This window comes from Aplidium turbinatum, chromosome 2 (genome assembly GCF_918807975.1).
Source record: "Aplidium turbinatum chromosome 2, kaAplTurb1.1, whole genome shotgun sequence".
NCBI classification, from domain to species: Eukaryota; Metazoa; Chordata; class Ascidiacea; order Aplousobranchia; family Polyclinidae; genus Aplidium; species Aplidium turbinatum.
The window spans coordinates 21874896-21902888 of record NC_137473.1 but is presented as its reverse complement, the minus strand read 5'-3'; the positions used below and the strand labels follow the sequence as shown (position 1 = coordinate 21902888).

Here is a 27993-nt window from a genome sequence, read left to right as displayed (position 1 = left end):
GCCTTTTTCAAATTTTGTCTGCATGTTGCGCTGACACTATCCTTGATTTTACAGTCAACACCAATAAACTTCAATTAATTTAATCCAGTTTAGGTTATTTTTTCAACTGGATTCATTGCAAGATGAGGCGACCAAGTAAGTATACTGTCTGAAGTTTAAAAGTTTCATCTTTTGTGGATGTCAGTGGTTATTGTGATGATTAATTCGCTTAGAACTGTATCACTCCTGAGCTGTTTGTTTGTCATGCATTATTTGAGCAAACTTTCAATAATACACAATGAAGCTCGATAGACACATACTGCTTTTAACCCTTTCACCCCTGAGTTATGAAAACAGTTGTTTTGAAAACTTTCTTTTCCAAAAATTACTACTTGGGCAAAATCATATGGAAGAGAAAAGTTGTTAAATTTTTGAAAGTTGTCAAATGGGTACCTGTTATATAATACATTTTTGGAATGGTGTTGCTTTACAGTTTCACACTGCGTACTTTATTTTTCAAATTTCTACATTCTGAACACAAATTTTTAGCCTTATTTACCAATGAGAAAATGTGGTTGAGTGTGGTGCACAAAATGCCTTGTTTTCGCCAAGTGATTTAGCGGTTAATTTTTGAGTAAATTTAAATATTTTTTGGGCTACACTTTACAGTGACACAAACTAATGTGTTTGCAGCTTCTTTTAACTTGCACTGATATTATATCATAGCATCACATTATGGTTCCCAAAATCAACCTAATTCTGATGTCCCGTAGTGTAACAAAATGTTGATTTTTTTCACAAATTTCTTTATATTTCAAAATACAAGTCGGTTAGAGAAAAATTTTTTTTTGCAGTGTAACAAGCATACCACTTATGTTTTTGTGTAACAATGTTAACAGATTTGATAAAAACTACTGCCTTGAATAATGAGAAATAATTGTGTCCCGTAGTGTAACTATTTTTTATGTCCCGTAGTGTAACATGACCTTCAATGGAATATTTACATTCGCACTCTAGATAAGAATTTTAGTTAACAACTTAAAATGATTTTAATTGAATCAGAATCAGTAAATTAACCATATTTTCAAGTTTTAGACAGCAATGCCTACTTCAGGGGCAGATAGGGTAAAAAATGGGCGTAATGTAGAAAAAGGGCCCGGAAAGGTAATTAAATTAATTGCGCGCAAATTAGGGGCCCAAAGTGGTGATTTAATGCTTTGCATGGAAAAGCATTTTGTTAAAAGCACCTTAAATTAAATCATAAAAGTTGGTTATTCTCTTGTCCGGGGAGGGGGCATAGTGTAGCAAAGCAGGGTTGAGAAAAGCCCGTTCTTTTTTTTTAAAAGCCCTGGTATTTTTGGGATTTTTTTTGTTTTTTATAAACTATTTGAAAACAGTAGTTTTACGCTTATTTCACTTCAAAATGAACTTCGGGGCAGGAGCCGGAATGAATAGCCTACTGTCGAAGCAGGAGCGCAGCCGGAGTAAAAAAAGTGACTTCGTTTACCTCTGCTAGGCATGTGGTGAATGCAAAAGTTAATTAAGACAGTTTATTGGTCAGATGATTAATTTGATTATGTTTTAACAAGATCTTATATATTTGAGCTTTGGTAGAGAGCTTGACTTGTTGTAGCCTACCAGATACTGCACGCATACCCATAGGCGTCGATTTTTTCTTAGAAAAGAGGAATTCTGGGTGGGCGAGAGTTTTCAAACAGATTTCATTGAATGTGTTTTGTATATGTTTGCAAATTCGCAATGGTTCAGTCTTCGAAATTAGCATATTTTTACTTCGGCAAAAACGTTGCTTAGGCCAAACGGCAAAAGTTGAAGTTGCCTCGGCATCGGCAATTGCTGTGAACACTTACCGACCGTACTAGGAAAAGATTATACTAAAACGAGAAGCGAAAAATATACTAGAGTAGTCTATCACGAACGCATTGTTTGATTTGTTGTGATGTAATAATACCAAAAGTAGTGATAAAGCGAGCAACGCATACGCACGCTGTTACGGTAATTCACGTTAAAAAACTCACGGGAAGGAGGAAAGTAAGTTAATTTTGGGTTGATTCAACGTTCGAGTCAGCACAAATCGATTTAATTTTCTCGGCGGGTTATATTGCGTAACAACAATGCCCAATAAGAAATTTACGCTTGTTTTACATTAATTCGACATCTAGTACCGTTGAATTATCATAAAATAACGTTAATTGCTCAACCAGGTACAGGTAACATATCAAGAGCTCCCTGCGAGAAGACTGCCTCGATTTACTGCGAGCAACAAAGTCTGTGTGATAAACTAGACAGAATCGGTATCATCAGAGCTGTATCAGCTAGACAAGATAACAGAAAGCGAGGCGCAACAAGGAGTAGATGCTTCAGCTTACATTAATTTGACGTAGAAATCAATGCAAATAGGGTGATATTTCTATAAAAGATTCTCTCAGCTGGGCAGTGGGCACGTGTCTAAGCGCCGGCGAAGTAGGAAGTAACCCAAATAAAACATCCAGCAATAGCAAGATTGAATCAACATCCTAGTCTGGTGTAGTCTAAGAAAATTAATTTTTTCTTGTAATCTTGTGGTCCTTACAATCACCTCGGCAATTGCCGACGCTAATTTCGAAGAGTGTGGTTTACTGGTTAGTCTTTCTCACAAAGACTGCGTTTAGCGTCGCTGCAGCAATTAGGCTAAGCTTTAATAGGTTGGATGTTTTCTTTCTTGCACCTTGCGATCTTATGCGCTGCTAAACTAAACAAACTTCTCTTATGTTTTCCTTTGGGACCTAAAAAGCGCGTGACTCGTGACCTGTTATCTTTAAAGCGGCGCCTTCGGATTTGCCGCATTTTGATTTGTAAAAGCAATTGTTTCAGTACGTCTTTAGTTTGTATCGGTTATTTTATTGTCATGTTCATTATGATGTCATATTCACATTCCCTTACGCTGACCGGGAACTCAAGTTTGATTGTGATGTAACGAAAGTGAGACCATTCGGAAAAAGATCAAACGTGGCTTTCTCTCACTAGGAATTGCCAGCTGTGGCAGTTGCCGTAACAACAACAGTGTAGTGAGTACCCCCTTATTGCCACGCAGCGTTGTTGCTTTGTTCTGTCGGATACTTAGCGAGAGACATAGCGTAAAACAAAAAGTTGCGCTGCTGTTGGTTGGATAATCCAGCGTTTAAGAAAAACGGAAATAATTGTAACAAACACTTCATACATGTCATGAAAACAGGGTGGGCGAAACATATTTTGCCCACCCTCGTTTCACGGCAGGGTGGGCGTCGCCCACCCTGCCCACCCTATTTCGACGCCTATGCGCATACCTAACACTCAGTAACATTAACAGATTTAACGTTTTCTATTAAACACACAAAAAAAGAAAAAAAACTACTATATAAATACAACGTTTTCGACACCACATAGTGTCCTCATCAGAAATAACTATAGGCTACATCTAAGAGAAAAAAATAAATGAATTTGAAAATTTTACGTTAAAGCTGTAGTCCACAAGCGACACCTTTCAACAGCACCATCAACAACTGACACAGGAATTCAATGCAGGATACACAAATTAGCGAGGGACAGATCACATGATATGCACAACACAAAACACTAAATAATAGTTTTATTGCAGCCTGTACTATTATTGCGCACAGATGTCCAATTCTGCAGTAAAATGTTGTATAGTGTGCAATATGCCTAAGCAAACATCACGCGTTTTGCCAAAGCCAAAGAGGGTCCGAAGTGAGAAGGGGGCCCGGAATGACTCTTCGTACCCCTAGTAAAAAATTTTCTCAGAGGCCCTGAGTGGATGTAAGCGGTTTTGGAAATAAGCTCTTCATATATAGAAAAAACCAAAGAACCTGACTTGGATGGAATTTAAAAAAACATCAAATAACATTGGAACAGCAAGAACCAATTCAAAATTATCTGTTGTCAACAAATCATCAAACTACTGATTTTCAAAAAGAAAGAGACGAAGATGACGAAATTGAAAACTTTTGGGTTGCGGTAATTTATGACAAAAATTTCAGTGTAGGGAAGGTTTTGACACACCTTAAATCTGAAGGATAGATACGAGTTGAGTATCTAACATCGTGTGGGCCTAATCGCTATCGATATCCAGAGGATGATGAATGATGATATTGGAGTGATAAACCTAAAGGATATTTTGGCTAAAAGCTGAGCCTGAGCTGATGGCAGGTGCTGGAAGGATTTTATTAACAATTTACCTGGAAGCAAATATCAGAATGTGATACATGCCTTTGCAGGGTCTGCTACTATTCGGTGAGTCCAATTTGGTGAGTCCGATTCGGTGAGTTCCTAACCTCTAACCCCTAACCCCAAACCCCTAACCCTAAAACGGCAATGATAATTAAGCTACGTTACCCAATAATTAAAAAAAAAAATTGAAAAAATCACCCGTTAAGGGATCGGACTCACCGAATCGGACTCATCGAATCGGACTCACCGAAACGGGCCATTCCGGCCTTTGCAAGTGCATACATGATGCAACTGCATACACACTGACTAACACAGAATGTTATTTGATACATAAGTTGCTGTAAATTTTTCGTTTTATTCTTGAATTCGTTCGTATGTTTTGAATTAAGTAATGCAAGGAAATTGTGTTCCGTAGTGTAACATCCTGTAGTGTAACATACTAAACATTGTAGAGATTCAGTTTAAATTATTTCAAACTTCTTAGATAATCGCCTATGACACAAATAAATCCATACACACATTTACCGCCAAAAAATTTAATGTTAAAAGCTAATTGAGGAAGAAATGCTGATCGCAGAAAAATGGGTAAATTGTTGGTTGTTTCAGGTGTCCCGTAGTGTAACATCACAATTTTAGTTAAAACAATTACCAAAATTGATCTTTTTGTGGAAAAACGTTTATTAAAGCAAAGTTCATCACCACCAGATTTCAAAAATGATTTTACATTAGAATTTAATAATGAAGTCAAATAAAAAAAAATTGTCATTTGTCCCGTAGTGTAACAAATGATTTAGCCCATTTAGCAACATGATGTTCAGCTAGTAATAAAGAATAAAAAATGGTTTGTTGTTTTTACTTTTGAGGGTGGGACTCAGTCCGCATCAGGCCTCTGGTAGGTTTTAAATTATTGTTTCATTACTATATATTGAGGACACAGTATTGTGAATTATACATTTATTGAATAAATTGGGCACTGTTTGCCTACATATTTAATGTATTTTATTGCGGAATGGCCCGTTTCGGCGAGTCCGATTCGGCGAGTCCGATTCGACTAGTCCGATTCGGCGAGTGCCCTATTCGGCGAGAGCCCTTTTCGGCGAGTGCCCTATTCGGCGAGTTTTTGAAATTTTTAAAAGGAAATTATCGGGTACCGTAGCCTAATTGCATTGCCGTTTTTACATCGTTTTAACGTCGCTAAACGTTGAAATCGTGCAGAAAGGAATAAAAATAAAATGTTTGAACTATTAAATTAAAATTCGTCATGTCAGTTCAGTTGTTTTTATTTCTGACCATCATATGAAAAACAATACACGTCAACATAGCAAAGGTAGAAGCGACAATTCACGTCAACATAGCAAAGGTGTAGAAAAAGGTAGAAGCGACAAAACGCGAACGTTAAAACGTGCTTGAGACCGAAGTAAGTTATTGAGTTGAAAGAAATTTGGCAAGGTTGCATCACCTTCAAAAAAATTTAAGATGTGAAGGAAAAATAAAACAAAGAAAATGTTACAAAAAAAATAATGTTTATGTCTATAAGTTAGTACTTTTGAATAGTTAAAATCATAGGCGTCTAACTATTTTTTTGGCCGTGGGGGCGAAAGCGTGTTTCATCAGCAGCAACGTAAATTCAGCGAAATGTCACGCAGATGGATGACGTAATTATGTCGTCACACTAGGATTGCTTTTATTGCCACACTCGGAGTTATCGCTACGTTCGACCTACCGTTAATTATTATAAACAAAGCTCGACCAAAACACATGCTATGCGTCTGCGTTGGCTAGCGGTTGATGGACTGCGACTCTTTAAGCTAAGCGCAACATAAAGTTTAGCAACGAACTAGATTTATTAGCATGAAACAAGAGACGAAAAGGTTTACTAAAAGGTATACTGTAAATGGAATGAAAATACTAACTTGATCATACGCTTGAAAATATACCTGTTGAAAGCAAAATCATTCATGTTTACATCAATTCAACAGCACGTCACCTTTAATAAATTTAAAAGTTGCTGACATCCGTAAACAGCCCTTGAAAAATAGTTATAGAGACGTTTGATTAAGTTTTCGACTTGACATTGCTCCCTTTTCACTACAATATCGCAACTTATGGCTGACCAGCTTTCAAGTTCCAATTCGCTGTAATACGCCCGTTTTCGTGTTGCAGATGAAACAAAAGATGCGCATATTCCCCGCCTTTGATCGGGTTTCTATGGCAACGGACGTGTGTGCGCCATGCAGTTTGCGCGAGTCCGTTGTTGTGTTGATTATGCCGCGTGTGCGACTGTGGGCAGTGCGGTTTGTACCAGCCCTTGTTACGTTGGTTAGTGGTAACCTCGGGCCGAGACTTTAAGTTCATTTTCACAGCAAGCGATTCACTGCCGCGACAATTCTCTGCAGAGGTTTCGACTTTCGAAAGCGACATCGAGTCTGTTTGCAAGCGCATTAAGCTAAACGCACGCTGCGTCAACGTAGCAAATTATGTTGTTTTTGGGTGCATTCAACATCTGATGACATTGAATCGACGCAAAATGGTAGATTTTTGCTATGTCACAGGCAGCAAAATCAGTCATTTTTACATTGATTCAACGTCTGCAGACGTTAAATCAACGTAAAAATGACAGATTTTTTTGTCTGGGGTGGGATTGTAGCATCGCTACTCGTTCTAGTGATTATTTACTGCGAAGCTGTTGCGGTTTGTATTTAAAAATGTTTTCCTGCTGCCGATCGCTAGTTCATCTATTGTTTTATGTATCAATGCCGCATAAAAAGTTGCTCCCACGCGGAAATATGCGTGGAGGCCTGGCCCCCACGGCTTAGGCGCCTATGGTTAAAATGATTAGTTTGGATCAACAAATGTGTGACCTACACTCCTACAGCTTAGATTGAAAGGAAATTATCGGGTAGGCTACCGTAGCCTAGTTATACTGACCAGCAAAAATTTGTTCCAAGAACCCAGTTAGCCTAACAGTTCATTTTTACATTGTAGTAACAGAATGAAAAGGCTAACCAAATGTGTGGCCTATCGTTTTAACGTCGCTAAACGTTGAAATCGTGTAGAAAAGGGTGCTTTTGCTGACTAGGATACGTTGAAACTGAGAAACATTCACAGAAGCCCTACGATACGTTGCATTTTTAAGATAATGTATTCAGACGTTGAATCAATGTACAAATGAAATGTTATGCTAAATGGGTTCTTGGAACAAATCGTAGGGCTTCTGTGAATGTTTCTCAGTTTCAAAGTATCCTAGTCAGCAAAAGCTCCCTTTTCTACACGATTTCAACGTTTAGCGACGTTAACACGATAGGCCACACATTTGTTTAGCCTTTTCATTCTGTTACTACAATGTAAACATGAACTGTGTTCTTGGAACAATTTTTGCTGGTCGGGATAACTAGGCTACGATACCCGATAATTTCCTTTCAATCCAAGCTGTAGGCCACACATTTGTTGGTCCAAACTAATCATTTTAACTATTCAAAAGTACTAACTTATAGACATTAACATGATCTATTTTATTTTTTTTTGTAACATTTTCTTTGTTTTATTTTTCCTTCATATCTTAAATTTTTCTGAAAGTGTTGCGACCCTGCCAAATTTCTTTCAACTCAATAACTTACTTCGGTCACAAGCACGTTTTAACGTTCGCGTTTTGTCGCTTCTACCTTTTTCTACACCTTTGCTATGTTGACGTATTGTTTTTGATATCATGATCAGAAAGAAAAACAACTGAACTGACATGACGAATTCAAGCACGTTTTAACGTTCGCGTTTTGTCGCTTCTAGCTTTGCTATGTTGACGTGTATTGTTTTTCATATGATGGTCAGAAATAAAAACAACTGAACTGACATGACGAATCTTAATTTAATAGTTCAAACATTTTCTTTTTATTCCTTTCTGCACGATTTCAACGTTTAGCGACGTTAAAACGATGTAAAAACGGCAATTATAATTACGCTACGGTACCCGATAATTTCCTTTCAAAAATTTCAAAACCTCGCCGAATAGGGCACTCGCCGAAAAGGGCTCTCGCCGAATAGGGCACTCGTCGAATCGGACTAGTCGAATCGGACTCGCCGAATCGGACTCGCCGAATAGTAGCAGACCCATTTTATTGCTTGTATTTATGATGTGACAATTGAGATGCACGACTTTATGCTGCGGTCCGAATGACGCGATCCCTAGGCAGCAAGGTATGAATGCCCCAAAGCCCGAATGTCGCTATGCATAAATGACACGAGCTTTCATTATTTCATACTAAGATTTTTCAGCAATTTCAATTGTAATTTTTTATACAAACAAATATATATATATATAAAAACTGTTTTTGCACTTAATAAATAAATATATATAATAAATAGAACGAAATAAAGATGAGACTTTGCTATTTCTCACTAAAATTAATTGTTTTTTTGAATAGTGATTTTGGTGAGTTAATTACTGCTTTTATGTTAAAATTTTTTTCACTAAGTTTTGTTTTATTTTGACAAAAAATTGTTGTCTTCCATTTAGAAATTGTGGCAATCGGGTTTTGTTATGCGTTTGAAAAGATTAGAAAATGCAGGAGAATGTCATAACGCAGAAAAAAGTTGTCAAGCGCAAATTGAGCATGCTTGCAGAAGTGCTTGATCAAGATATATGAAGTATAGTTTTAATCACAAAACGTGTTTGACGGCGAGTCCAAACCTTATCGGTCTTCGAAAACGAAATAGTGTTACAACTGACCTTTTGTGTTGTTCCTGAAGCAGCGAGGAACGAGATTAACTGCTGGAAGCCAGACTTAGCCTGTCACTTCGAGTTTGCCAATCGTTTCTGATTAGTAAGAGTTCCCTGCAGATGTGTCCATTAAGATTAAAAAGCAACAAATGAATTAATGGCAGCTTTATCTTCATTTCGTGGAAAGAAAGTGGAAAAATTTGTTTGCGTGGCAAATGGAATTACTACCGTATTAAAAAAATAATGAGTTTTAGTGAGAAATAACAAAGTCTCATTTTTTTTGTTAAGTGCAAAAAATTAATTCTTGTATTTTTGTTTGTATAAAAAATGAAACTTGACATTGCTACCGTGGCAAATGAAATTACTACCGCATTCAAAAGAACGAATAATTTTATTACGAAATAATCAAATCTCGTGTCAGTCATGCATTGCTACATTCGGGCATTGCGTCATTCATACATTGCAGCATTCGAGCTTTGCGTTATTCGGGTCATGCGTTATTCCCGCCTTGTCTCATTTGTCGGAATGGCCCGTTTCGGCGAGTCCGATTCGGCTAGTCCGATTCGGCGAGAGCCTTTTTCGGGGAGTGCCCTATTTGGCAAGTTTTTGAAATTTTATTTTTGAAAGGGAATTATTGGGTACTGTAGCCTAGCTGTTTTCACATCGTTGTAACGTCGCTGAACGTGCAGAAAGGAATAAAAATAAAATGTTTGAACTATTAAATTAAAATTCGTCATGTCAGTTCAGTTGTTTTTATTTCTGACCATCATATCAAAAACAATACACGTCGACATGGCAAAGGTAGAAGCGACAAACCGCGAATACTAAAACGTGCTTGAATTTGTCATGTCAGTTCAGTTGTTTTTTAAGGTAGAAGCGACAAAACGCCAACGTTAAAAACGTGCTTGTGACCGAAGTAAGTTATTGAGTTGAAAGAAATTTGGCACGGTTGCAACACCTTCAGAAAAATTTAAGATGTGAAGGGAAAATTAAAAAAATAAAATGTTACAAAAAAAATCATTATATCTATAAGTTAGTACTTTTGAATAGTTAAAATGATTAGTTTGGATCAACAAATGTGTGGCCTGCAGCTTGGATTGAAAGGAAATTATCGGGTACCGTAGCCTACTTATTCCTTCCAGCAAAAATTTGTTCTAAGAAGCCAGTTAGCCTAACAGTTCATTTTTACATTGTAGTAACAGAATGAGAAGGCTAACCAAATGTGTGGCCTATCGCTTTAACGTCGCTAAACGTTGAAATCGTGTAGAAAAGAGAACTTTGATGACTGGGATACGTTGCAAGCCTTAAAGCAGCCGGCGGCCATGGCCGCTAAGTAGTGCTTGAATGACCGCCTGTACTACCTCCTCCGTCGACCAAGTTTGGCCGCCGGTTTCTTCTAGCCAATTATTTAATTTCGCAAAAGAATGATGGTGGATTAAATGTCGAAAATATGTAGTATCAAAGAGTGACGCAGAATTAGGTCAGCGCATCATAGTCACTACTGTTGTATTGAATATATCCAGCTGCGATCACCAGCGCTGTAAGTCTTGTTTGCAATTCCCGATGTTTATTTTAACGAAGTGTTAATCCGAAGTGTTAATTTACATCGGCTGGCAATATTGTCGTTTTTATATCGATTCAATGTTGTCGGACATTGAATCGTTGTTAAAAAGGAGAACTAGGTTAGTTGACATCCGTGGGTAAAACATGTGTCTTCATAGTTGAGAACGCTGTGGGTTAGTGACTTTACACCCTCAATGGTGACATCATAACGGAATAAATGGTCAGGTTTTATGAAAGGCGGTATGCAGTTGAAACAATTTACTGAGCTGCAAGCAGTTAAAATAATTTAGGGTCGTTAGATGGTTCCGCAATACCGGATTACAATCCCGATAAAACATATAATGCGTGGTACAACGCTTCTATTGCAGGACGTCGCCCAGACTTCAACAACGCTAAGTGATCATTTCAACATTGTTGCAGGTTTAATGCTATTTACTTGTGCTATCGTTATTGTATTTTGGCCTCCAAGCACGCAAATTTGGCCGCCGAGAAGGAGCTCTCGGTAGGCCACGATGGCTGCCGGTAAAAAACACGAGTATTAAGGCCTGCGTTGAAACTGAGAAACATTCACAGAAGCCCTTGGATACGTTGCATTTTTAAGATAATGTATTCAGACGTTGAATCAATGTACAAATGAACTGTTAGGCTAAATGGGTTCTTGGAACAAATCGAAGGGCTTCTGTGAATGTTTCCCAGTTTTAACGTATCCTAGTCAGCAAAGTTCTCTTTTCTACGCGATTTCAACGTTTAATGACGTTAAAACGATGTAAAAACGGCAATTTCTGCTGGTTGGGATAAGTAGGCTACGGTACCCGATAATTTTCTTTCAATCCAAGCTGTAGGCCACACATTTGTTGATCCAAGCTAATGATCTTAACTATTCAAAAGTACTAACTTATAGACATTAAACAGGATTTTTTTTTGTAACATTTTCTTTTTTTCATTTTCCCTTCATTTTTTAAATTTTTCTGAAGGTGTTGCGACCATGCCAAATTTCTTTCAGCTTAATAACTTACTTCGGTCACAAGCATGTTTTAACGTTCGCGTTTTGTCGCTTCTACCTTTTTCTGCACCTTTGCTATGTTGACGTGAATTGTTTTTGATATCATGATCAAAAATAAAAACAACTGAACTGACAAGACGGATTCAAGCACGTTTTAACGTTTTGTCGCTTCTACCTTTGCTACATGTTGACGTGTATTGTTTTTCATATGATGGTCAGAAATAAAAACAACTCAACTGAACTGAAAAAATTTCAAAAACTTGCCAAATAGGGCACTCGCCAAAAAAGGCTCTCGCCGAATAGGGAACTCGCCGAATCAGATTAGCCGAATCGGACTCGCCGAATAGTAATAGACCCCTCATTTGTGCCTTGCTTGCGGCCTAGGGATCTTGGCATAAAGCTGTAGACCGTGGCGATGGACAATTGAATGCTTAATTTTCACTTTTTTATGTCAACAGAGTTGCGAAAAGCCAGTAAGCGAATGACTTGCAGCAAGAAGTACAGAATAAGAAAAAATGTAAGTTCAATTGTCGTTTTCCTATCTCATTTACCCCGGGGCTTCAGTGAGTCAAAATGGTTTTATAAGATGGTGTTAGTTGTAATCGGATGCAAGAATTTCTTTGGAATGTTTAAACAGACTAAATTGGCAAGTTGGCGTTTCTTGGTCACTCAATGGCTTAGTGGCTGGAGTCAAGTGTTTGCAGATCAATTGGTAGTGGGTTGGTTTGATCCCTGTTAGGTCATGAAAAATATTTTGAAAAAGTATTTCTGAATTTTTATCTCTTTGACAATCAACAACATTCATCAAGCCCCCCTCCCCCCAAGTTTTCTGGCGTAGAGCCACCAGTGCAGCCTTCAACAACAATGCAGCTTGTGTTGCTGTATGTTAATGATAACTAATATAACTATGGCATTGAACTTAGTTGCAAACGCCATGGTTTTCAAAACACTATCTGTTATTAGGACTTGGATGTGTTTAAATGATAAAACAAGTTTTTTTAAATAACGTTTAATTTTGATACAAAATTCCTTTGTCTTGGTTTCATTTTAAATTCAGTTTTTGACAGATTTTGTTTGATTTGCTAGTACAGTACTTACAGTGTACAAGTTTAATTAACCTTAGTTTGTACTGTGTTTAAAGTAGGGGATTGGTGCATTTGGGATTAACTTCTTTCATTTATATCAATAGTATTTCTTCGTTGTATTTATCAATATGTGTTTGTCTTGGAAGTGGCAAATTGCTATGGTCTTGTATTTTCTGTAATAGTGGTTTGTACATCTTTTGAATTCAAGAACACATGTTTCTGACATAAACAATTAAGACAAATGATCAAAGTAATTTACTCTCGCACTTGATGTGATGAGTCAGCTAACAAAACGTCAATGAAAAATTGTTGTATTTTGGTAAAAACAAATTTATTTCCAAAACAGTGATTCTTAGGAAGTGTAGGCAAAAACTTGCATAAGATACCTCATTACATTGCCCAACGTCTGCATACGTTGATTCAGTGTAAACAGCGTCAGATTTTTACCTGGGGCAGGGATTCATAGAAGCAGGGGGTCGTCAACTCAGCTGTGATATCCGACAAGTAGAGTTGCCATGTAATACTTAAAAAAATATTACTGGTTTCAACACTTAAAACATGATGCTTTGTATTCCTGACGTGTATTTTAAGTTTCTCAATTTTTTTTTTTGTCTTAAATTCTTAGTAATATATTATGATGGGTTTAACATGGCGAGACAAAAAACTGCTCAATGGATTCAAAATTAAACACAATTACAGGATATTGTGATAATTTTAAAGAAAATGGTCATGGGCAGGTCATATAGCAAGACATCAGGACAACAGATCCACTAACTTAGACAGTTAGATACTCTGGGAAAACAAATGCAAGCAAGGAAAGCCAAAAATGGTGTACATGCCTGATGCCTCCAAGCTTCTTTGTTTTTTCGTCGACCAAGTGGCATAAAGCTATAGACTGTTTGCAAAGCGTTTGACAAATCTCAGTGATATTGTCTGTCAAATCTTGCCAATAGCTTAGGCTACCTACTGAAACTACATATATACTTAAAAATTGACCAAAATCGGCGATACTGATCTTGAGACTTAAAAAGTGACCCAAACCACTTAGCAAAAAGAAAGTATCGAGTTGCTGATTGCGAACAATGACAACTCAAAACGTCTTGTAAAACAAATCTACAGTTCATGTGAACTATCGTGAAATGTGTAGTCTGTGCAAACGATGATACTGTACAACGCACCCTGAGCTTGATGAATGGTAATGGAAATTGGTAACCTGTTTTCTTTCTCAAAATTCGCAAAACATTCTCAAACTTTGTGTTCCAACAATAAATAGGATTTTCTCACTGGTCAACCACCTTTCTGGACAAACTTACCTTAAAATCACTGACCTCATTAATTTCTAAATTCGTTGGTTACGATCTTGTTTCCATTTTAAGGTTGCTGCCCATAACAAGAAAGTTAAAAAACTTGCTAAGAAAGGAGAGGGGAAATCAAGAAATACCAAGAAGGATGCAGGAGTTCCAAATTCAATCCCTTTCAAAGAGGAAATCCTCCACGAAGCGGAAATGCGGAAGCAAAGGGTCAGTGATTAGTATATTAATATATACTCAGTCTACTTCTTGTGCATGTGCTGACTGTTGAACCAAAAAGTTGATCTACAGCGAATTACAGTTTTGTTTGCTATTTTAATACTACAATATGTATAAAGAACATGAAGAAGAAACAAAGCACGATATATATCAATGACATTCAGGTATATGATTATTACACTGGAGAACATGCAATTCTTCAATATGTTTTCAGGTCAATGTTACCAGATCTTGTCATTGCACTAGCAATTCACATGACCCGACAGTCAAAGATGGCTGATTGAACGACATTTTATTGAGTTAACAATGGCTTTTGTGTATTAGCCTAGGCCCTAGGGACATGCACTTTCTACTAGAAATGTTCTTGTTTTTATGAAATGTGATGAAAGCAAGCCATGCAGTCACAGTATTGGATGTTGAGTGATGTTGTGTGTAGGCGGAGGAGGAAAAACAACGACAAAAAGAAGCTCGAAGGAATGAGGTCAACAAACGGAGGAGTCTGGAGAGTCTTCAGGAAAATGCAATGAAGCGGCAAAAAGCTTTTGAAGCGAAGGTATCATGTGTGTTTTAGGAGGTTGGCTTGTCAACCTCATATTAAAAAGTTTTGTAGTTGTATGTACAATTGTACATCTTCAGTGTTGGTGTAGTTAGTTTTGTTTTAGACTGCTTGGCAAGGATAGATTTTCTTAATACCATAAATGAATTTGTAAAAAGTTATTTTTGGGCAAGGCTATGACACGGTTTCATTAACAAATTGTGCTCGGTTAAGTCACTATCTCAAATCACAATATTGTATCGTCTGTTTGTGACGGATCAGGACATTCTGACGTGGCCGACCTGTTCCCAAGACTTAAATTTCCAAAAGGTACCATAATAAATCCCCTATGCTGAAACTTCACCAACAATTCGACCAATCAGAGCGGCACTGATCGGTGGAGCAGGATATTGTTAACAAATGAAATCAATGAAGCATGATGCCAGTTTTCATGGATATTGGCACTTAGTTTAGCGCTAAAACATTACTAGCTCCCACAGTCACCCTCGACAGCATCATAGGCCGATATAACCAACAGAGTGAAATAACTTTTCAAAGAGTTTTATTTATCTTTTGATACATTACTGAGGCGAGTTTTTATTGACTAAACAGCTCAAAAACGCTTTTAAAAATTAAAATCAATGACTATCCCAGTAAAATTCATGTTAGTGTAAGTTGTTTGTACCTGCTAATTGTTTTCAAATCGTTTTTTACTAATAACTTAGTTGCTGGTAATGGGGATTGAAGTTTGTTAACAAAGGAAGCAGGTTTGTCCTGTTGAAGTTTGTTGACTTAGTGTTCTATTACTTTGATTTATAGAAGAAAAAATCTTATATGTTAAACTGAATTTTGTTAAAACAAAAATGAATGCTGCACTGGGTGGTAAGCTGGTGGCACTCAAGAAGATGGTCCTCCTAAGGTCTTAGTGCCACAGATGCATGTAACTGGGCTCGTGTTGTAGCCCCACTTTGCCATTGCAGATTTAGTACGGTCGACACCGGTTCGGAGTTGATTCAAGGTTTTGACTATGCTCAGGGGGCGTTTACTCCTGAGGGAAGGGACTCTGATGGTGGAACTTTCATTTCCGCATGTGATGGGTCCTTTTCGAAATTGTTTCCATTGCTTAAGCTTTATTTCTTAGCTTATAAAAGCTTAGTTTTATAGCCTTGTTTTTTACGTATTTGTAGAATGAACTTTTATTTCTTGGTTGTCTATGATATTTTGAGTTTTAATTTGTCTTGATAGTTCAATTAAACGTCCTGAAAATTTGGTTTGTTGAGTGTGATTGACCTAAAGTTTACTTGGGAGTCATATGAAAACAAGATTGCTAAATATACTATTTTTTAACTAAATTGAGTGGTTCAAAAAGTTTTCAATTGTTTAAAACAGTGGTATTTCGAAACAAAACTTCAGTTTGGCAGTGTTAGTCTATTCATGATGTATATAAGTTTAACTCTGTCTTGGCCGTAATTAGTTTGAAGTCTGGTTGCATGTCAAATGAAAAATATGACTACTAAACAAACTTTGATATTTCATTTCAAATTTGATATTTCACTTTGATATTTCATGAAGTTCGGCGTTCAACAGTAAAGATTTAATCCAAATCCGATCATTTTGGCTGCTCTATATGGCTTGAACCATCTTGAACGGTGAATAATTTCTCATCAGTCCAGAGAACTTGTTGCTGCGTGCCATCAAGAAGCTTATTTAAAAAAATCTTTGATAGATCTTTCGAACCTCTTCTTCTTTATGGCATCAAATAGAAGTTGTTGTTTGGTAGTTTTGTAGGGCTTGACCTTGAGATCCCTACCAGCACCTTCTGGACGGTTGAACGGCTAACATGGGCCTCTTTAGCAAGTTTTCTGCTGCTCCTTCCAGAATTCCATTGCAACTTTACTCTAATGTTCTTAATTAATTTTTTGGTTCTTGTGGACCTCTCGTCTCTGGGGTGCTTTTGACTGTTGACAAGTAGCTACCAGTCTCTTTGAACCTTTTTACTGCCTTGTACACTAAATCGACTCACAATCCCTTTTAAAACCTTGAAAATCTTAGCAGGTGATAGCCCCTTATGACAGTGTGTTTCAATGATCTCATTTAAAGTATTCCCCATGGGTGTAAGTATAATTTTCCAGAAACAGTGTTTGAATTTAATGTGAAATTTAGTCCTCACTTCTTTGGACCACCCTGTAGAATTCATGTCAGATAGTCTTGCTAATACCCTGTTCTAAAATGACCCCATGACAGTTCGTTCGCGGTCGGTTGACTAGCGCCAAGTTGGCAGTTCTGTTCTGCAGGATTTCGTGACATGTATTTTGGAATATACTTTATAATATTTGTTTTTAATCACTGCATTGGTTGTTCTCAGGAGAGTGCCCCCAGCCAGAAAACCGATCAGCTTCTCTCAAGCAGCACCAAGGAATTGTCCCGGAAGGCTTACTACAAGGAATTCAGAAAGGTAAGCTTTGTCTTAGCCCTTTGTTATATTGTTTAATATTTTTAGTAATGAAAACGTGACAGAAAACTCGGAATGGCCCGTTTCGGCTAGTCCGATTCGGCTATTTCCCTATTCGGCTACAGTCCGATTCGGCTAGTTCCCTATTCGGCTACAGTTTTGAATTGTATTTTGTATTATATGTTTCGATGTCGTTTTCTGGTGTTATCATTTTCCCTACGTATTTTTGTCCATCTTATATATTACTGCGTAGTGCGTAGTATCCCAAACAATGAGTTAATTTAATTTTCAACAATTAAATTTTATTATTTAATTGTTGAAATTTGGTCCGCACTTGTCGCAATACTTTCAAGCTTTCATCTCCAGCCCAGTCTCCACTGGATTAGCTTGAACTCTCTAGTTCAGCGGTAACTTTGCTGTCATTCTGAAAATAGGAGTAATTGTTTCAGGTGGTTGAGAGCTCTGACGTTGTAGTGGAGGTCTTGGATGCAAGGGATCCACTAGGATGCCGATGTTTCGAGATGGAAAAGATCGTTTTGGAGTCCGGTGCCAAACGGATTATTTTAATGCTTAACAAAATAGGTGACTATGACACATAGATCTTTGTCACGTGACTGCTTGCGAGAGGAGTTTATGATCGACATGTTTTTATATTTCCGAACAAGTTCTGATCTTCATACTATAACAATTTGTCGTGTCTTGTTCTGCGTCCTGGCACACGGTTCGCTGATTTGATCGTCGTCATCCTTTACAATAGCGACAATCACCGTGTTTCAAATCACATTCTTGTAGTTTGCCAAAAATAAAATCAATCAAGCACTGGCGGCCATAGCTTGATGCTGTTTGGTTCATGTTTTTCCCATTTCGTAGGTTACAATAGTGCTAAAAAATGTACACGAAACCGCGTGCCAGCGTTTGAAAGGAATTTTCTGACACGATCAATCGCATGTGCGTAGATTTAGTTCCAAAGGAAAACGTCGAGGAATGGTTGAAGTATTTGCGTAATGAGTTTCCTACCGTTGCTTTCAAAGCGTCTACTCAATCACAAACCAATCTGGTGAGTTCTTATCCTCTTTGAGTTTGGCATTCTTCTAGAACTGTTGTTGATAAATGTTTCGGTGATATTCTATTCTATTGATAATTAATCTATTGCTTTATCACGTCGTTGAATCAATGTGAAAAGCGTCTGATTTGCTGTCTGGGTTGTATATTTTCATTGATTACATAATGGTTTGACTTGCTCTTCATCACGAATGGTTTCCAGCCCAATTTGTTTCCAGACTCGTCACAAAGTCCCCCTAAAGCGGATTCATCAAGAAATCTTGTCAAACACCAGTCAATGTGTCGGCGCTGACAGTCTTCTCAAGTTGTTATCCAACTACTCCCGTCGGAACGATGTGGAAACCACCATCACTGTTGGAGTCGTCGGTGGGTTAGCTCAGCTGTTGTTGTTTTGTCTACTTCTTTCGTGTTTCTTTGGGAATTTGTGTCACCAATGATCATATTGCTTTACTGAATTAAACTGTTCCACGAGCGAACGCATCAGAACACTGTGCATTATGTTGCATGTGAAAGTTGCGAATAAAACATATTGGAGTAAGAGAAACGCATTCCTAACCAAGTTCACATTGGAGCAATTGACCGATAACCGCGTTACAAAGTACGATTTGACACCGAGCTCGAACTGTATTTAGCGTACTATTGAATTGCGGAATCTAAGCTTTAATTCGGCCAATCAGATATTTGACGTGTTTGCTTTTCTCAGGCTATCCGAACGTTGGCAAGAGCAGCGTCATCAACAGTCTGAAGCGCAGCAGAGCATGCGGCGTCGGTGCCATGCCCGGAATCACTAAGTGAGTTTACTTAGCGTCTCATGCTGTACCAGTGTGCGTGGAATAACACCACCTTGTGTTGCAGGACAGTCCAAGAAGTGAGCTTGAACAAACATATAAAGATTATCGATTGTCCTGGTATAGTCATGGCAACCAGCAACAACACCTCAGCGATCATCCTTAGGAATTGTGTTAAAGTAGGTTGTTGTTTTCATAATCGTGAAAACCAGTGTGCACATTCAAGTACTCTCCTTGTTCCCTTTCGAATATACGATGTTTGCGTGGAAGCTGCACGTTACGTCCTGCTAAACCTTGTTTTAGGGAAAATTGACTTATTGAAAAACCACTATTTAACTGAGAAAATGCCCCCTTTTTATTTTTTTCAACAGACACTTTACTACAGCATATCGTGGAAAAACGATTCATGAAGAGTTACAAAAAATACTGATAGGGTGACACTCTTTATCGCATTGCTGGCAGCGCGCGTTGTTTCTCCTTATTCTGCAACTATATTAGTCTGCGCCATTTGAATTTCTGATGTTGGTTCATTTGCAATTCTTACTAATTGTCGATAACATATTTTTCAGGTTGAAACACTAGACGATCCTGTACCTCCTGTTGCGGCCATGCTGAGCAGGTGCAGCAAGGAACAGGTACACTTAGGCTACTTATATTCAGGGTTACCTAAATACAATTACATGTTGGTCTAAAGTCTAAATGGTCACCCAACTAAGTAGTTGCTCGCTTTGAAAATTTGAATTTCATTCTTTTCTTTTTTTACCAAAGATGATGATGCGGTACAACCTTGGTAACTACAACGACACAAATGAATTTTTGGAGTTGCTGGCTCATCGTAAAGGAAAGCTGCGGAAGGGCGGTGTACCCAACATCACTGCCGCTGCTAAATGTGTGTTACAAGACTGGAATAGGTAAGTTTAGAATAATATAGTTTGTAAGGTAACAACAGGTGCTAGTGGTTCAACCAATTCTCGCTAACTAACCAATCACTTTTGTAGTGGTAAGATAACCTACTACACTCGTCCTCCCGAAAAGAAAGGAACTAGCCATCTCAACGCCAAGATCGTGCAATCGATGTCTACTGAGTTCGACTGGGTGAGTTCCAATAGTAAAATGAAAAAAAATTATAATTAATATGTTTGTATAATCGCGGTGTTGCCTTCTAACTATTTCACCAAACTACGTAACACGAAATGTTCTGCTTATTTGCACATTCTGAGAGCTGCGCTGTTGTTGCTTCTTACCACTTTATTATTTGTGAAGCCATGAGCTATCGATACGGATTTGAAAGTGTAGAGAACGATCAAGCCGTTATTTCTTCAACCTTTGTCGTATTGCAGGATAAACTGGACGCCGATAACTTGCAATCACTGAAAGTCGTCGAAGGAAATCCGTCTCAGAACAGCTCCATTTTATATAAATCATCAGGTATTATACATGATGCCGGTTTCAAAGGTTGTTTAATATTGGATCTTGATTTAATCAGATTGGCTGACTTTACATTCCTTGCAAATCGGTTTGAGAAATTAATAGAAGCATCTTTCAAGTTCATGTGGTGTCGATCCTCCGTCGGGGTCGCTACTGCACAGCTGGCGACTCGTGTCTGTCTCTTCTAGGTTGTAATATGAGCTGCCATTATTTTATAGGACCTTTTGTCATGGACACAGAAGCGAGCTGTGCTTCAAATGATAAGGAAGATGCAAAAAGTGATGAGGGCAATGCCGAAAGTGATGAGGGTGATGCAGAAAGTGATGAGGACGATGCAGAAAGTGATGATGAAATGGATCAATCACAGGAGGTTATTTTTTAAACATTTTACGTCATTATTCCAATGCACCTACGCGGTCATAGTGCTGCGTGTTCTAGTACAGGGCTTTTTTAAGCCTTTTTCTAGGCGACTCCCAAATCTTAGGTTTGACGATATCTCCCTTTGAAACGCGTGCAAACGATGACTGAGATTGAGACCAGGATTCGAAACTTATACTTATGTGTTGCTTTTTAAGAAAGCAAAAGTTTTTAAATGGCTTGTAAGTATGCTTCCTACCAGCCAGAAATACCCGCACTACTTGATTCAAGCTTCTAACCCAGGGGTGTGCAACCTTTGTTACAGGAGGGCCAGATATAAATAATTGGGTGAAACCGCGGGCCGCACGTTTATTTAACATATGATTTCTAGTAGTTGCAGGCACAAAAGAGTAGTTTTTCTTGTTATTCATGTTATTCTTATATTAGGGGTTATCTCCTTCCAGAAATAATAAGTTAGGACGCATAAATTTCTGAAGAAAACTGCTATTCAAATTTATTGTCACACTGTCTTTAAACGAGCTCTGTGAGAAGTTTGCAGCTGGCTTCTTTTCCTGACGGCTTTTTCCAAATTTACTTTAATGGAAGTCATCGCAATTCGAAGTCCATTTTCCAAGTGTTGGTCTGTCAGAACCGATCAATAGGGAGATTTCATGACGCCCGTTTCAGAAAAAAATGTTCGCACAAATACGTTGAGCCAAAAAGTGCCATTTTTGAAGCCATGGATTTTTGAAATGTGGAAAGTCGTCTTAGTTGAAATGTTTTCGGTAAAAATCGCCAAGATTCATTTTTAAATACTTTGCTTTCAAATCCTTTTTCTCTTGAAGATCAATCAGTTCAAGTTGGATATCAGCTGGTGCTTTGTCAATGTCCGTGTTGAATGGCGAAGAGAATATATCAAACAAATGTTCATGAGATTTGAAGTCCTTGAAACGAGCCAAAAATTCATACAACAATTTTTCAAATTTAGTTTTCTTCTCCGAATGCATTCCATAGTCTCTCAAAGTTGGAAAGTGGAAAAGATGTCCTGTCTGTATGTGAGCTTTCCAAAGTCGTACTTTGTTCATAATGCCTTTTATGTAACCATACATTTTTTGAAATAATTGATTAAACTACCATTCAACGTTTTATAGGCAGAAAAAACTTTTTCTCGAACCGTAGAAAATTTCATGATCAGATCACCGCTTCAATGCGTGATGGAAAGCTACAGATAAATCTGCATCTGGCATTACAGAGTGCAAAAAACAGTGTTGCAGAACGCGTTTTCGAATATTAAATTCTCATCAGTGCAACTACGTTTATGAACGCAATAACAACGGTTAACTTTAAACTCAATACAATAGCCTACATTACAAACATTATAAGGACATATTCTCAGTGCTCAATTGAATATTAATAAGTCCAGAGACATCAGAATAGAAAATTAAATACAATGGATTGGCGATGGCCGGTGAGAGACTTCTAAAATGGTTAACAGAAGGTGCGAAACCTACAATATTCCACTCTACAATGAATTGTTCAAACGTACCAGACTAAACTAAATTACCGTATAAACATGTTTCGCGGACCGTACACAATTCAAAATTGGCACATCTTCGCGGGCCACATAATTTTTCTTCGCGGGCCACATTTGGCCCGCGGGCCGCACGTTGCACACCCCTGTTCTAACCAATCGAAAACTCTAATACAGGATTGGTCAAGTGATGCACTTCAACTTAGAGCAGCTTCCATTCAACATTTAAACAACCCCCTGCCCTCAAATTTTCTGTGGATGGGGGGCAGGAGGGGCAATGGTGCCCTTTTAAGGTTGCACATTTTGCAATACGATATAACAATTTCAGCTATTCGCTTTTAGCCTAATTATAATCTTTCATTTCTGCCTCAAAATAATATTCACGACACAAAATTCTGCATCACAGTAGGTTAGCTTACATCATTATAACATAGCATGATGCTCTTCCTTGCCATTGTTCTTTGAATACCGGACACTTGTATCATTTTTCGATGATGAGCTGATGGATAAGCATCATCGCTATATCTTATCTTAAAACTTAAAAAAATTGGCTTTTCAGCAACAAAAAGTGCCCTTTTTTCATAATCCTGCCCCCCCCCAATCAAAAATCGTTCCGGCGCCTTTGACTGTGCAATGTGCATGCATTGGAACTGTATCTCAGTGGTTATAGGTTAGATGCGTCTGATGCGAGAATAGGTTTTATATTGAACAAATACGAATTCAGATACTTGGACGTTAAGTTTATCTGATTGAGTTAAATGTTTGATTGACGAAACGTCTGAATAAAAGCAGATTATCACCGTATGCATCTTGTGATAGTATCATGTTATTTAAGTTATATCATATTATTGAATGAGCATTGTTGCTGGCCGCCTCCGCATTATCATTACTTCATTTGACCCGCGCATGAAAAAGGTTGCCAACCCCTGGCCTATACTGCCCTCTTGTCTCAGAATAATAAAGAAAATGGTAAAGACGCGATGTTTGTCAATTACAATACCACGGACCCTAAGTGACTTCTTCCTTCAATTCCATGTGAGCTTGTAATCGTAAAAACTGACAAATTTTAAACAGGCAGAGGTGAAAATTCTTTGCTTGTTACCCCACCAAGGCGTATGCGAATGGTAATTAACTGTGTGCGCTGGTCAGGTCAATTACGTTGTTCTCATTTGTGTAATTGTGTGATACCTCTACTTCCGTCTGAAGAAAATATTTACAATCTTCTCATACGAGATGTAAAATATACACATGCGTTTTTTTTGCACACTCAGAACTCCAGCTTGACCCTATTGACCCTTGTGCTTGCAATGCTTGAAGTGCGATGCTGATATAAATGTATAAAATTCCAAAAAGGTAATTTTTTGGGCTACAAAAATGTTACCAATAAGGCGAATCTACGTATTAGATAACTTACATTGTATGACGGCATTGTCAGCATTACGCCAACCAATTTTGTGTCCTCCCTTATGTGTGCTTCCACCTGCATCACAGCTCGGCCAGTTCACAATCGAGATGAAACCGAGGAAGGTAAAGTCCAACAAGCCGCTAGATGACGCTGTACAAGTCTCCATTGAAGGGTTGGATGATGTCACGACAGAGGGACGAAACATTCAGGCAAACCGTGACGTGAAGCGATTGATGAAACAGAACAAAAAGAAGCGAAAACGAGCAGGTGATGTCGACAAACTATGAGAGAGACTTTACAATATTTTATTCAATTAACAGTGACGTATTATGCGCCTCAATTGAAATTACGCCATTGTTTGGCAAGGTGCCCCACAAAATTTAGAATCTCTTCCAATTTAGTGTTTGTGCATGATATTCTTCCATGCGTTATGACATGATCGTCCGCTTACCTCTAACTTTAAACCCACTTTTAATAGCTAAGCTTTCAGGTCGAAGCTGAACCGAAGTAAACATAAAAATGTTATCATAGTTATTACTATATTTGATTTAATTTGCTCTGCTTTGCTTTTTTGCTTAGCATTGAGCACTTTTTTGTAGTATTGATAGTTTTCATTGTTTTAAAATGTTATCATATGTATCACGAAAAGTTATCATAAAGACCATTGGAAAGAAATGCAATAGGAAAGCTGGTTATTGACATCGTTATATTTAGTTGGTCGACAACATTAGGCTACTTGGTGATTTGCAGCCTCGCAGACACAAACTGCATGGCCTCGTTCTTGCGAGGCTCACAATTATTAACTTATCCAATTCCTAGACTGACAATAAATTTTTTCAGACAAATTATCGGACAAGCTTGGCGACTCTCTCCTCTCATCGATGAATTTGACGTCTGAATCAGCCGACGATTACGACTTTGCCACTGACATGCAATTATGATTTCACTCGATCGCTTTCTGTCAATAAAATCGATTTTTGAAATGCTCTAATTGCTCTCTCCCCCTGTTGAATTTATTTACCCAAAGTTTGTTTAGCTCCATGGACAAGCAAAACAAAGTAACCTTAGCGGGTTTAACATAACGTATTGCACAAAAAAAATATAAGTTATAACATAATTACTCAAACGTTTTCGACACATACGTATTACGTGTGTCCTCATCAGGAATTAAATCTGCAATATATATAAAATGAAAAATCGTAAGATAAATTTGACTTTGCACTACAGTAGAACTCGGTTAATCCGGATTCGATTTGACCGGCGATTCCATCCGGATTAGGCGAAGATCCGGATTAACCGATGACGGTTCTATCAAGCCTGGCGTTACCTAGATAGAAGGGTATCGGTAAAAATTACCGAAATTGAACGCATTAGTGTGGTCATCTGTCAATTCTGAGACGCGCGATCACCATATTAGCGATAGAATTCTTTTGAAATGCATGTAAAACGAATGTATTTGTAGACTCTGCGTTTAACGCAAGAACACACTGGCAAAAGTTATATCTTCAGACATGCGTGTCGGAATAATCTGTAGTCACTCAAAACCTTTGAAAACAGTTACGGAAGACGAGTTTCTTTGGAAAACTTACAAAAAATCAAACAAAGTCTTCTATTGGAAAAACATCACCGACATACCGCCGAAAATTCCACCGACATCTTTTCAAGTTACAGTACGAGTTTGGGCATTTGCGCACGAATTTTGCGTTAAGAGGGATTACTGTTCATGAAAAGAAGAAATCCGCAATAATTAATTGCGTCACATTAACGGAACAATGGATAAGAAATTTCTCGCAATAAGCCACGTTACGTTTCAGCATAAAATGGCAAAACTGTCAGGAAAATCCGGATAAAGCGATAAAGAAAGCGCAAGTTTTGTCCGGAATAGGCGAAGATCCGGATTAAATAATCCGGATAATCCGAAGCTGTTTCTCAAGAAAAAGATTACAAATCATTTGTAGCCTACTTCCAGTTTCATTCGGATTAGGCGAAGATCCGGATTAACCGAGTTCTACTGTATAACTGTGACGACATTCTAGCCTGAAAAGCACAAACTGAACAAATGATACAAGAATGATTACGAGTAAATTATACGGTGGGAAACAGATCACATGAGGTGTAAACCACAGGTATTTGACAAACAATTAGAACACACACATAAGGAACGATGAGCCACAGGCGAATAACTGCCGGTTGAGAGATGGATTGCTACGTTTGATTCTTGAGGCTTCCATGATCTTAGTCTGAAAATCAGATCTGCCTCGAGATGATTTTAAATTGGTCGATCGAGACATTGTCAGTGCACGTTTCACAAGAGGCGATGTGCTTTTTAATTGCACTTTTGGTTGTTAAGTTTGGGTTTAAGTGCTCCCCGGCCGCGAAATTTTTTCCCACGAACTTTTTGTTACTTTGCATAGAGTTTGTATTTTTCCGTGTGAATGCAAACATTTTTAGTTGGCGTGTTTGGTTCAGTGGTTTCCTCTTTTGCCTTATATTCGTGAGGACATCGGTTCGACGCTCATCGAAGTCAATTTTTTTCTTTACATTACTTTTTGTAGTGCACAAAAGCTTTTCAAAAAAAGTAAGTTTAGGGTTAATTCTTAATCAATTCGGAAAACCTTACTTTTACACTAGTGACCAGAATCAACTTTTATAAACTAGACTAGGTGTGTCCAGGCTAGGTCTACATTTTTTTTTCAAGTTCAATGTTTAGGTTTGGACCTGGAGGGCGAAAATCGGTAAAAACAGTTCCGGGCGGTAACCAGTAGGCTAATGGCTACACTTACAGAAATATGCAAATGAGACAAAAAGTTTGTGGGAAAAAAATCGCTCCCCGGCCCTTGTCAACAAATGTCTGGTTGACATACCAAAGTATGTCTGGTTTGCGTCTCGCAAACAAGTAAATTTAGACACAACATTCGAAGAAAGAGCAAAGGGAGTAGGCGACATCAGTTGAAAATACTGGTGCACTTTAAATGTTTTACCGTATATAGGCCTACAGGATGAATGTCACATGAAAATTTCTTTTTTATAAGTTATGCTTAGCTAGGATTTTTACAAAACTTGTTAAATCTTTTCCAAAAAAGGGTAGCCTACGGTATACTAATAAAATAACTAAAATCTACTTCTTCAGGAGTGTCCTTTGGTTCATCAGCCATGAAGGTGTTTAAGACTTTATTGAAAAAGTGAGAAGGATATCCATTTAAATCAAAGGTGACAAACCTGCGGGCCACATGTGGCCCGTCAAAGAATTTCGTGCGGCCCGCAAAACAATTTGACAATCGTTCATGCATAAAAGACATCTCAAAGCTATTTCATGCCTTCACTGGTACACCCTTCCTTTGCTATTTAAGCTTTCTTATGCAGTTGAGAGTTGCCACATCGTCTGTTCGACCTAATATTGAACGCTTATTCAAGCAAAAAACGTTCCAAAAATCTCACTAAGCAAAAAAATTCAATGATTCAATGCTATTTTTTAATATTTTATGTTTCAACGCTGCATTAGATAGCTTCAGCTGTATGATTCGCATGGGCTTTTGTTTGTTGTTTGAAAAAGAAATTTCATTAACTGATCTGTTGTTTCGGAGCATAGCCTAATGGTCGAAACATTTAGTCAACTTGAGCAAAAAGGATAGAGCCAAAAAAAAAGAAATCATACCCATATGAAAGCAAACGCTTCGAAAATTAAACTGCCTTCGTTATCAGTGCAAGTAGGCTACTGTTGCTCTCCTTTTTGCTCAACTAGCCTAAGTTGTTTTGTTTTTAATTTTTACTGTTGTAGGCTATGTGTCGATTCTGCGTAAGATAATTTCAACTGTGTGGGTTTTATTACTTTCATCTGCCGTTTGTTACTTTTCATGAATAAAATCTTGAGTCGCTTCTAAAAGATTTCAAAGTAGGTTACGATTAAAAAGTTGTGTGGCCCGATAACTCATGTGTAGTTGACAAAGTGGCCCGCGACCGCAAAAAGGTTCGTCACCCCTGATTTAAATAAAATACTTTTTTTCAATTTCTTTCTGAAACAACTGATCGTCAGCTCCGTGGCAAGATGATGATCTGGCTGTATAAGTGTATAGCCCAAACAATTTTTTTAACGCGCAAGTATTTGTTTGAAACACCATCAAACATTTTTGATAAAACAGACCACGACGTGGCCTATAGTGTCTGTCGAGCGCTAAGAGTCAGCAAACAGTTCTGCAGTCTTGTTTTGGTTGACAAAACAATAAATATAATTGGCAATAGTAGTTAAAGTAAACTTAATGAAACCCTCGTGCCACACTCGACTGCAAAGAGATTGAAATAGTTTTCTAAGGTCTTTGTTAACTTGTCTTCTTAAATGTC

At 37.9% G+C, this 27993-nt stretch overlaps 1 protein-coding gene across 1 annotated transcript; it reads left to right on the top strand.

Moving 5' to 3' along the window:
- The first annotated feature begins 52 nt into the window (after positions 1 to 52).
- LOC145764653 (guanine nucleotide-binding protein-like 3 homolog) lies at positions 53 to 24640 on the top strand. Its single transcript, XM_082576294.1, has 17 exons — positions 53 to 135; positions 11942 to 12000; positions 13945 to 14088; positions 14534 to 14650; positions 16998 to 17087; positions 17534 to 17666; positions 18041 to 18141; positions 18365 to 18512; positions 18850 to 18937; positions 19002 to 19113; positions 19504 to 19569; positions 19703 to 19845; positions 19933 to 20029; positions 20275 to 20362; positions 20581 to 20732; positions 23742 to 23922; positions 24496 to 24640. Exons 1-17 carry the CDS (start codon positions 123 to 125, stop codon positions 24594 to 24596), a joined length of 1833 nt encoding a protein of 610 aa, XP_082432420.1. The 5' UTR covers positions 53 to 122; the 3' UTR covers positions 24597 to 24640.
- The last annotated feature ends 3353 nt before the right edge of the window (positions 24641 to 27993 follow it).

Coding starts and splice junctions, on each gene's coding strand:
- LOC145764653 (XM_082576294.1), top strand. Junction 20,733..23,741: donor AAATGGATCAATCACAGGAG/GTTATTTTTTAA, acceptor CCTGCATCACAG/CTCGGCCAGTTCACAATCGA. Junction 23,923..24,495: donor AAAGAAGCGAAAACGAGCAG/GTGATGTCGACA, acceptor AAATTTTTTCAG/ACAAATTATCGGACAAGCTT.